We start from the raw sequence: 11,425 nt of genomic DNA, 5'->3' as shown, positions 1-11,425 counted from the left end.
TCACGTGGTGCCAGGCAGACTAATCGCCGGCGTTCCTGCGCTGCGCGGTGAGACCCCGGGTCACGTGACCACGCCAGTTACCCACGTGGGGGCGCAGCGTGCTCCCTTCTTTGTGCTCGGGTGAGAAGGATCCCGGCGGCAACTTTGGCAGGTCAGGCACCGGGTTGCTGTTCCTTTGCCCATCAGAAGGGCGTTTCTGGACGTCTGACCGGCTAGCGTAAGCCGGGTCCCTTGACTACGGCCCCCGATTGGCCTGAGGGAAGATCTTGCAGGAGGGTACATGGATGGCTGTGGAAGGATCTGGTGTTGTGGGTGCGGGGCTAATGAGCCCATGGCGCAGGGAGGCGGGGAAGGGATTCGGAGATAGCGCGCCGCTCACGGGAGGAGCCTTTCCCCCAGCGCTGGCTGCCTTCACCATTTGTTTGCATCTGTAGGCAAGGCGGTGGGAATACTGCTCCGCCGGGCGACGTGGTGCAGGAGGGCGTGCGTTTCAGGGATGCCGAAGCGTGGGAAAAAGGGAGCGGTGGCTGAAGACGGGGAAGAGCCCAAGATTGGTAAGGGCGTGAAATGAACCCCTCTCCCTAGAGGCTGTGATGGTGGTGCTTCTAATTTATTCGATAAACGGGAAGTACGGGCCGACGCACCCCATTTTTGCAGTTTGAAGAACTCGCGGCAACTGCAGGCTCTCAGGGGGCCTATAGTTAACCCCGGATGAAAGTTGGTTACCGCCAACTTTGATCGCTATGTATTACTTATTTTATAGAACCAGAGGCCAAGAAGCGTAAGGCGGGAGCAGGAGCAAAGAAAAATGAAAAAGAGGCAGCAGGAGAGGGGTCAGTCCTATATGAGGACCCCCCAGATAAGAAAACCTCGCCCAGTGGCAAATCAGCCACCCTCAAGATCTGCTCCTGGAATGTGGATGGGCTTCGAGCCTGGATTAAGAAGAAAGGATTAGATGTGAGTGGAAATCAAGGAGGGGAAAGAGATAGTTTTTAGTATTGAATGATTTTGAAGTTTAGTTACCTTTTCCCATTTTAGTATCCACCACGCAGGTTTATTTTTTTATAGTTTTTTTTTTTTTTTTTGTGGGAGAGGTATAAGGAGGGGCTTCACCAAGTCATACCAACCATTTCTTGCCTATCCATTCCATTGCCATTGCCTTAAATGTCTAATGTCTTCATCTCTTCCCCAGCATATTGAAAAAATCTTACTGGACTTGCTCCATTTTTATCTCCAGCGTATTTTGTTTTTAAATAACAAGTGCTTACACAATGCAATTCACAGATGCTATATTATATAATTGTACTATTGAAACATATAATCTTATTGGCCAATATCACCCCAATAAATTTAATAAAATTTAAAAAACTAAATAACTAAATGCTTTAAAAATCTTAGCTATCCACTCCCTATAGAAAAAAACACACAATCTCCACAGGGTTGTAAGCAATCCTTCTTCAATTAGTTACCAGTTATCTAATTGCTTATTGTGCTAGACTGTTAAACTCCTTATGCACAGGGACCCTGCCTCCTGTTTATCACTAGTACTTAGCATACTTAGCACAGATTCAATAAATATCTGCTGTATTAATACTATCTTTTACACCTTTCATTTTACTCAGTGGGTAAAGGAAGAAGCCCCAGATATCCTGTGCTTGCAAGAGACAAAATGTTCAGAGAATAAACTACCAGCTGAACTTCAAGAGCTGCCTGGACTATCCCATCAGTACTGGTCTGCTCCTTCAGACAAGGAAGGGTACAGTGGTGTGGGCCTACTCTCTCGCCAGTGCCCACTCAAGGTCTCATATGGCATTGGTGAGAGCCTACTGATTCCTAATGCCTGCGCACTTTCAAACTAATTGCTAATACCCCACTCCAGCCCCAATTCTTGATTCCTTTATTCTCTTTCCCTTTGCTTATTTATACTTCAAAAAAATTTTTTTCCCCTTATGCTTTTTTTGTAATGATACTGTTTCATTTCTCCAGGTGAGGAGGAACATGATCAGGAAGGCCGAGTGATTGTGGCTGAATATGACGCATTTGTGCTGGTAACAGCCTATGTACCTAACGCAGGCCGAGGTCTGGTGCGCCTGGAGTACCGACAGCGCTGGGATGAAGCCTTTCGCAAGTTCCTGAAGGACTTGGCTTCCCGCAAGCCCCTCGTGCTGTGTGGGGACCTCAATGTGGCTCATGAAGAGATTGACCTTCGCAACCCCAAGGGAAACAAGAAGAATGCTGGCTTCACCCCGCAGGAGCGGCAGGGCTTTGGGGAACTGCTGCAGGCCGTGCCACTGGCTGACAGCTTCCGGCACCTCTACCCCAACACCGCCTACGCCTACACCTTTTGGACCTACATGATGAATGCTCGATCTAAAAACGTTGGTTGGCGCCTTGATTACTTTCTGGTGTCTCATTCTCTGTTACCCGCATTGTGTGACAGCAAGATCCGTTCCAAGGCTTTGGGCAGTGACCACTGTCCCATCACCCTATACCTAGCACTGTGATACCTCCCCCAAATCATTTTAAGCCTGGGAAATAAGCCCCTAAATTAGCTTTAAAACTTCTTTGCTTTCAAGAGAATTCTGCACTGTATTTCCCTTCAGCCAGGCTCCTAGTGACAGATGGGCTTCCTTTAAGCCCAAGGCTTTGTGTTTTTGGTGTGGAGGGGTTTTTGTTTTTATTTTACATTGAACAAGCTACTGATGACTTCCTTTGAACTGTCCATGTGAAAATAAAGAGCCATAGTTTCAGCCTTGCTGTCTTTGTATTCTACCCCTCTGTGGAGCTACAAATTCCCCTCCTCATTTTTGTCTTACATACAGATTGACAATTAGAAAAGGGCAGAGTCATGACCTTATTTATTTACAAGCACAGGATGAGTCCTTAACTTCCCCCAACACAGCAACCCTACCTAGCCCAGTGAAATACTACTGCTGGGGGGTAAGGTTGGAAGGAGGAATTAAGGGGAACACAGGACTAGGGGAACATACCCCATATTAAATAGTTATATATACACCAGTTCCTGTGGTTCTGTACAAAGCAGCGGTTAGCCCCACCCCCACAGGACATGGAATGGGGAGAGAGGAGACTGAGGGGACTGAGGCCAGAGCCAGTCCCTGGTGAAGTGCAATAGCAGCAAGGTCCTAATGGTGCACAAGAGGGAGGGACACCCCCAGGGCAACCCACCCCAACCCTGCCCTGGAATGTACAAGGGACAGGAATGGCTCAGGGAGCATACAGGAAGGACAAGGCTAGAACCATCTTTTTTAAGATCCAGGTTTAGGAGCAACATTTCCCCTACTTCACCCTAAGTACAGCAACCCTAGGAGGAAAGCAGATGGCCTGCAGCAGTCTTATCTACCCTCCAAACTTAGGTGAGGGCCTGGTTCCTTCCTACTCCCCAGGGAAAAGGAAGGCAGCTGCTTGGCTCCTCTTAGAGAAGCCCAGGGAGCCTTTTGTCCTGGCTCCCTTTTGTAGTGTCACTGTCCCCACCAGGGAGGGGCCAGGCACAGTCTGTGGGTCATCCTGGGGCTCAGGAGAAGTTCTGGACAGGGTGGCTGACCTTCATACAGGCCCAATAGAGGGCCCGCCCTAAACACAGAACAGCCAACAGGATGGCAAATGCCCAGGCTGCATAGATGCCTCCATATCGCCGTGCTTGCTTCCATGTCCCAAACTGACAAAGAAAGAGAAAGAAGGATGGGGTTACTGTGATCTCTCACCACCTTCTAGCAGCCCTAATAACAGTAACACAAGCTTCCATCCCTGTTCCCTATCCATGTGCAGCCACCTTCAGGGACCTGAATATACTCATACCATCCCAAACATCTGTCCGTCTTTCTTAATGTCTTACAATTGCACCAGGTTTCCTAAATAGCAACTCCTATCTTAAGCCACTTCTCCACTGTCCTATCTTCTGCATAAAGAAGATGGCTGGCCCAGCCAGCGTGGCTCAATGGTTGAGCGCTGACCTATGAACCAGGAGGTCACTGTTCAATTCCTGGTCAGGGCACATGCCCGGGGGATTGTGGGCTCAATCCCTAGTGTGGGGTGTGCAGGAGACAGCCGATCAATGATTTTCTCTCATTACTGATGTTTCTATCTCTCCCTCTCCTTTCCTCTGAAATTAATAAAAATATATTTTAAAAAAAAGATGGCTGTTCTTTACTCCTATAGTAACGAAGAAGACTATTATTCAGTCACCTCAACTTCAGCTCCTCTATACATTAAGACACAAAATAAACACAACGCCCTTGATTTCTTTCCCCCCCTTTTTTTAGGTTAGCCATTCCCAAATCTTAGCCTACAGAGATGAGGCTGAAGAATCAAAGGGGTTGGATCACAGTTACTCACAGCAAGGCCAGTGGCAGTGACTGCCAAGAGTAAACCAAGCAAGAAGCAGCAGACACATCTCTTTCGTGGATATCTGCGCCCAATAGATGACCTGTGGGGAGGCAAACAGAAATGGATGTTTGAAATGGTCCTGTAATTTTTACTCTAGCCCTTACCCGATCACCAGCTCAATGATGCCGTTCAAAATCACTTACACTTTCCTGCAGTGAGGACAACGGGCCAAGGTTCGGTCTGTGAACTCTGTCCACTATGGAGAAAAAAGGGAGAAACCAATTAATAGTAAAAGCAGGGTCATCTATATTGAGAGTCCTAGGGCAGGGGAGGGTGGGAAATGGGTTCTCATGGAACAGGCCTGTTCAGGATTCATTATCATAAGTCAGAAACACATTCATGATTCCCCCTGGGGTTTTCCCCCAGGACTTCCCAGTACCCCTCCTCACCAGAAACGTGTTCTTGCAATGTCCACAGATGACCCTGACACCCACGGGTTGAGGTTCTGGACTTAGAGGTCCTGGGTGCACAGGCCCCAGATTAATGATTCTTTTACTGTCCAAGAAAAAAAAAGTGTTTGAAAAGTTTTTAATCCTAAGGACCCCTCCTTCATACCCCCCACTCCCTGCCTCACTATGTTCCTCTACTTCTCTGTACATTTCACATACTCTGCTCCTCAGTGCTACCCCAGAGATCCCTTGAGGAAGAGCATTGCTTTAACTACAGGTCTCTAATTTCCCTTTTATCTCAGGATAACTGACGCAGGCCCCAAAACTCTCCGTCTTCCTAGAGTACACCATTTCATCCCAATCTTTTTATTCAGAGATGAGAAAGATGGCTACGACATTCTAGAGGCACAATAGTCCTTAGCCTTTTCTCCTTCTAAATAAACACCAGGCTCTCTCACCTTGACATTCTCTACAACCATTCATCCTTTTTGGGCTTTCCAGGTTTCCCCACTGATGCCCTTCCCCACCTGATGCCTCTTACCAGTAGGGTCGAGGACAGGCAATTCGCTGCGAAGTCACTTTGCAGATAAGGAGACAGTTACAGGGGCATCGAACATATTTTTTCCCCGGGGGTGCATTCTTGATTGGCTAGAGAATAATGGGAATATCAGTAAGCAAACCTCTAATCCCAATCCCTTTCATTTCCTCCAAAAACACCTTCTGAGGAGAGATCAGATAAATAAAAGTCTTAGCCAGAGCAGAGAAATGAAAGAAAGGCATACAGCACGAGACTGGCAAATGAAAACGAGACTTAAGTAACTGGGATAGGTATGAAGGTGAAGGATGGTAAGCATTAGCTTTGGTGAGTGGCTGCTGGGGAGAGGGCTGTATGAGACTCCTCCAACTGAAAGCTGGGTTTTATGAAGAGCTCTGGCTGAAGGTCAGGGTCTAGAATCAAGGAATCAGAAAAAGGATTCAGGAAACAGGATATATATATATGTATGTGTGTGTGTGTGTGTGTGTGTGTGTGTGTGTGTATATATATATATATATATATATATATATATATATATATATAGTGTATATATGTATATATATGTGTTTAACTCACGGTGGCTTCGTTGCAGACGCCACATTTGACTACATGCTGATGCATCTTGCCTTCCACGTTGATGAGAGACTGGCAGACTCGGCAGGTGATCATGGGGGCATTCCCACTGTCTGGGCTGGTCAGAGGTGAGTAGGGAGGTGGGTCATCCCCAGGCAACACGGCTGGGTGTCCCTCGGGGAACGGGGGAAATGCTGGGGAGGAAGGTAAAGAGAAGGGCTGGCATCACTTGCAGACACCACCATTGATGCTCCACGGGGTCAGGGATCGCTTTCTGGTCCTCAATCCTTCTGACCACACTCGGCGGGCTCCTTATATAATATAGACCGTCCTGCCCTCAGCTTCCTCCGAAACCCCTTCCGTTTTCAAGATCGGGTGGCGATCGGGAAGGAAGAAAACCTCGCCCTGTCACAAGTGCAGCAGCTCCGCACCTGGCGCTGGGGCCCCGCCCTCCCCCTGCGGCCCCGCCCCTCCCGCCTCTCCGAGTACCCCCGGGAGCACCTCGGACCCGCCCGGCTTACCCTGGGGTGGGACATGTTTACCGGCTCCGTAGGGTGGTGCTGAGGGGGTCAGGCCTCCCCCGGGCCCAGTCCCACTCCCGCCTGGCCCCGCTAATCCGTTGCCACCGGCGCCACCGTCGATAGGCTCGGAGAGCAGCGGGGATCGCTCTCCATCGGCCGCCATGGCCGTCACCACCGCCTTCAGCTTCGGCCAAGGGTCCGGCTCCTGTCGCCGCAGCCACAGCCACCGCCGCTACCGGGTCCCCAGGGCGCCTGCGCGCCGCGCGCCCGGCTCGCCCCGCAGCCCGCGGCCTGCCCCGCCCTGGTCTGTCCCGCAGCACGTGATAGGCTATCCCCGCCCCCGCCGGGTGATCATTCGTGGAAAGGATCGAATTCCCGGTCCGGTGGCGGCAGCTCTTCTCTACCATTGGGGAGCGCTGCAAAAACGTCAACTGTCACATGACCTTCCGAAAGGCCGCTGGGCCTGCCAAAGCTGCACGTGACGAGAGGATGAGCACGCCATTGGCAGCGTGGCCATCGCGCTACCTCCGGGCCAGCGGGTGGGGCGGGGCAGCCCCGACTCACGGGTCACGTGTCAGGAAGCCGCGAGTCCTCTGTTACGCGCCCAGAGCGGGGGGTATAATCATTGCTCCTCATTGGTCCAAAGACACCATTAAAAAGTTTTCTCCCTCTTTGCGGTTATGATCGGCATCCCATTGGCTGGAGGCTTCCATTCCCTCGTCCGGCGATCCTCGGGCGCAAGTTTATTGGCCCGAATTTAGCTCCAGAACCCGGAGACGTGGCTCAAGGGATGGGCGGTGGAAGAGTGCGGAGCTGGGGATGTCTGCGCAGCTAGAGGAGGATCTGTAAGACACTGAGCTCAAAGAAAACGTGTTAAAAAGTCAGTGAAAGGTGTACCATGAGGAAATGATTTAAAACGTTAAGATTATTACCCCAGTCTTTCTTTGGAGTCACTTCTGGAACAGGACACAAGACGGGCTTCTCCTGGAAGCTGGTCTGCAGATTTCACCTTTCCCCCTATCCCTAACTGAATTGTGAGATTATCTTTTTATGAGTCTGCATCTACCACTTAAAGGAGATCTCAAAGTTTTACTCAATTTTCTGACCCCTCAATCCTAAACACATCAGCATGAAAAATATTTTTTTTTAATATTTTTATTGATATCAGAGAGGGAGAGAGAGAGATTGAAACATCAATGGTGAGAGAGAATCACTGATTGGCTGACTCCTGCATGTCCCCTACTGGGGATCGAGCCCGAAACCCAGGCATGTGCCCTTGATCACAATCAAACTGGGACCCTTCAGTCCACAGGCTGACATTCTATCCATTGAGCCAAACCAGATAGGGTGAAAAGTATTTTTTTTTATCGAGTTAACCAATCAAGCCCAAGGGTATTTTTGTCACCTGGTTTGGCAGATGAGACCGTCTTGAGACTTTCTAAAGTCAACTTTGCCCCCAGGCACCAGACTGCAATGGAGGTTGTTCTGACAAGTATTGGAAAAGTTCTTAAGTAACTCAGGCATTTAAACATAAAGCCAATCCACTCACCTGTTCTTCCATATTCATCTATACTCAACTTGCACAGCAGCTAAAGCTTAATAGGTGCTCTATTAAATAGGTACCCAGGAAAGGGAACTTTTTTCTTTGTTTCAATTTTATTGGGTGTTTCAGGGTAGAGCAAGGGCAGTCAGTCAAGGTGAATGGCTTTGTTATGCAAATAATAATTTAGGAGGATTTCCTTGATTATGTAAGGGTAAGGTGAGTAGGCTGTTATTCTGGAATTCAGAAGTGAGTCACTTTAGCCCTAACTGGTTTGGCTCAGTGGATAAAGCATTGTCCTTCGGACTGAAAGGTCCCAGGTTTGATCCCAGTAAAGGGCATGTACCTTGGTTTTGGGCACATCCCCAGTAGGAGGTGTGCAGGAGGCGGCTGATCGATGTTTCTAACTCTCTATCCCTCTCCCTTCCTCTCTGTAAAAAAATCAATGAAATATATTTTTTTTAAAAAAGTGAATCACTTCAGCGAATCTTTGTTTTATGATGTTAAGTAATATCCTTTAGTTAAGCCAGTACAGGATAGGAAGGGCCATTGTCATAAGAGAAGGTAGAACCAGGAAATCAAATGGAAATGGTTCCAGCTCCTGCTCTTGGAAAATATCTGATTGTTACGAATGGGAATACTTTAGCTCAGGTCTATTAAATGTAAGGGTTCCTTGACTGAGAATAATGCTGGAATGGCCACTTTTCCCTGAAGAGCCCCTCAGATGAGGGTTCTATCTTAACCCTTCCAAGAAATCAAAACAGAACTCTGAGAGTCTATCAGTAACCTCTGAACTCAACCGTTTATGATAGTGCCCTGCCAGGCCCCTTCCCTAACCTTCTGTGGCCTTTATGGAAGCTTGAACCATACCTGGTTTCCCCACCCCCCAGCCCCAGCCCCAGGTCATAGCCCAAGTTGTGACTGTCCTATACAGGAGAGGCAACAAGGAATTGAAAAAAACAACTTGGAGGATGAAGACCAGTTTAGCTAGAAGCCTCTTCACTGAGCCTAATATTGGGGAAAATGCAGCCCTTCCCAGATATTTAATAATAAAGGTATTGTTGTTGTCCCAGCCATTATGGCTGCTATAGGTGCTGAAGCCTTCACCTGGGTTCTGAGTTTTAGACACAGAGTTTTCAAGTAAGCTTCTACTTAGAAGTAAATATCCATCTAGCAGTTCTGTCCCACAGACACTTAAAGAACTATAGGATCTCTGGATACAAAAATAGGCAAGGGGTTGTAGCTATACAAGGGGACAGGCCAGTCTGCCGCTTTTTCTGATGTTTGTGGCACACAGTTGCTCAAGTGTTCACTCTGGGGTGGAGTAGGTTCATTATTTGCACCTTGGTTACACATATTCCAAAACCTATCCTAATGTGACTCTTCCACCCTCACCAAAGCCTTACTTAAAGTTCATTTATATTTAGTATTATGTGTATCAAAATGTGGGAGAGATAGAGGATTAGACACAGTACCAAGGATCCTCTAGGAATGAGTGAGTAGAATGGAGCCTTTTGTTGTAGTAGTAGTAGTAGTAGTAGTAGTAGTAGTAGTAGTAGTAGTTTGGGCTTCTACAGGTGAAATATAGGGATGTGGCTAGAGAAGTAAATGGAGAAGTAAATATTAACAAATAGAAAGAATATTCTCTCTGACAGGTATGTGAGGCACTGAAGGAAAGGTGTAATGGAATAATCCCTGAATGTGTCCTGTTATAGATCCCTTTTAATGCCAGACTAACCTCTTTTCATACAGGTGTGGGTTAAGGAAAGGACAATGGCTGTCTAAGTGCTCTCATGATGAAACTTCTTTTTTTTTTTTTAAATATATTTTATTGATTTTTTACAGAGAGGAAGGGAGAGGGATAGAGAGTTAGAAACATCGATCAGCTGCCTCCTGCACACCCCCCACTGGGGATGTGCCCGCAACCAAGGTACATGCCCTTGACCGAAATCGAACCTGGGACCTTTCAGTCCGAAGGCCGACGCTCTATCCACTGAGCCAAACCGGTTTGGGCATGAAACTTCTTTATAATAAAGAATATATTTATTTATTTATATAATATAATAAATTCCTTTGAAACTTGAGTTCCAAGGCTCCATTGGAAGGAGCCATTACTTATTCTACAAATGTACTCAACACCCACTCCCTACAGTTCTGGGCACAGTACTTTAGCAGAGATCTAAGATCAATAAATTCTGTCTCACCCCAGTGACATAACAATCTGGTAGTGGTTAGAAGACACATGCCCAGAAAGCAAGGTAAGTTGTGAAAAAGAGGTAGGAAATAAACCCTGTCAGTATGGAAGAGAGAAATGCCTCTTCTGGTCTTCAATGATCTATTCCTGTATAATGAACAACACCCAAAGTACTGTTTTTTCCCCCTCATGATTCTGCAAGTTGGCTGCATGGTTCTATTATTGGTCTCCCTGGGCTCATTCATGATCATGCAGTCAGAGGTAACTGTAACAACCAAATGGTCCAAGATGGCCTCATTCATATGTCTGGTAGTTGTATGTGTGGGCTTGGTTGGTGGTATTTTGAAGGATGGTCGAAGAGGGTGAAAGGAGAAGATAAAAGGCATCTTAAGTCCTTCATTCCTACCACATTCTAGTGGTCATATCAAGTCACAAAGCCTGCACAGATTCAAGGTGTGGGGAAATGAACTTCAAATCCTGGTGAGATATTTTAGTTGTTTTTCAACCTACTATAAATGGTAGAATTTCAGCAATCAATACATCTGCAAAATATTTGTTAAATATTTTCTCTTTGTGAAAGAAGAAACTGACCCTCTGGGTAGGGTGACATAATAATGTAAAAATTAACAGTATACAATATAAGCACTAGTAATCTTTTATTACATGGAAAAATCAATATTAGAAAATCATGATAAAAAAAAAAAGAAAATCATGATACAACATGTGCTTCATAACAAATGAATTCAACAGTATAATATGAATTCAGAGAAAGAAATCATTTCTAGTCAGAGTAGACAGAGAAAATTTTAAAAATATAATGAAGGGCCCTAGCCAGTTTGGCTCAGTGGATAGAGTTGGCCTGCGGACTGAAAGGTCCCGGGTTTGATTCCCAGTCAAGGGCACATGCCTGGGTTGTGGGCTCCATCCCCAGTAGGGGGCATGCAGGAGGCAGCGAATCAATGATCCTCTCTCATCATTGATGTGTCTTTCTCTCTCTCCCTCTCCCTCTCTGAGATCAATAAAATATTTTAAAAAATAAATAAGAATATAATGAATACAATGAAGAATTATTCTATTGTTGTTCATGGATAACTTGGATTTGAGCTCTGTCTTGAGTAGGTCAATTGGCAGAGAAATGCAAAAAGTAAAGATAATATCTGTAATTTGATCATAGTTAATAAAACACTTTTATAGTCATACTTATTTCAAATCCCCTTATGATACTGCCCTTTGCTAAGCAAAATAAATCAATCAGGAAAAGCCAAGAAC

At 46.5% G+C, this 11,425-nt stretch overlaps 2 protein-coding genes across 7 annotated transcripts; one reads left to right on the top strand and one right to left on the bottom strand.

Moving 5' to 3' along the window:
• The first annotated feature begins 45 nt into the window (after positions 1 to 45).
• APEX1 (apurinic/apyrimidinic endodeoxyribonuclease 1) lies at positions 46 to 2,750 on the top strand. 3 transcript variants are annotated; one of them, XM_079768285.1, is made up of 5 exons: positions 46 to 151; positions 435 to 554; positions 764 to 957; positions 1,623 to 1,815; positions 1,987 to 2,750. In XM_079768285.1, the coding sequence occupies exons 2-5, from the start codon at positions 497 to 499 to the stop codon at positions 2,502 to 2,504; spliced, it is 963 nt and encodes a 320-aa protein (XP_079624411.1). In that variant the 5' UTR covers positions 46 to 151; positions 435 to 496; the 3' UTR covers positions 2,505 to 2,750. The 3 variants fall into 3 exon arrangements, with proteins under 3 accessions (XP_079624411.1, XP_079624413.1, XP_079624412.1); XM_079768287.1 differs by having other exon boundaries at positions 77 to 217; XM_079768286.1 differs by having other exon boundaries at positions 98 to 276.
• Positions 2,751 to 2,841: 91 nt separating this feature from the next.
• PIP4P1 (phosphatidylinositol-4,5-bisphosphate 4-phosphatase 1) lies at positions 2,842 to 6,712 on the bottom strand. 4 transcript variants are annotated; one of them, XM_079768311.1, is made up of 7 exons: positions 6,423 to 6,712; positions 5,905 to 6,095; positions 5,335 to 5,441; positions 4,794 to 4,899; positions 4,548 to 4,600; positions 4,354 to 4,444; positions 2,842 to 3,676 (listed from the first exon to the last, which is right to left on the bottom strand). In XM_079768311.1, exons 1-7 carry the CDS (start codon positions 6,583 to 6,585, stop codon positions 3,533 to 3,535), a joined length of 855 nt encoding a protein of 284 aa, XP_079624437.1. In that variant the 5' UTR covers positions 6,586 to 6,712; the 3' UTR covers positions 2,842 to 3,532. The 4 variants fall into 4 exon arrangements, with proteins under 4 accessions (XP_079624437.1, XP_079624438.1, XP_079624439.1 ...); XM_079768312.1 differs by having other exon boundaries at positions 6,444 to 6,712; XM_079768313.1 differs by lacking the exon at positions 4,794 to 4,899.
• Positions 6,713 to 11,425: the final 4,713 nt, after the last annotated feature.

The sequence above is a fragment of the Cnephaeus nilssonii genome (assembly GCF_951640355.1).
Source record: "Cnephaeus nilssonii genome assembly, chromosome: 4".
In the NCBI taxonomy this organism is placed as follows: domain Eukaryota; kingdom Metazoa; phylum Chordata; class Mammalia; order Chiroptera; family Vespertilionidae; genus Cnephaeus; species Cnephaeus nilssonii.
Note: the sequence above shows the minus strand (reverse complement) of the source record. Positions and strands in the feature narration are given on the sequence as shown.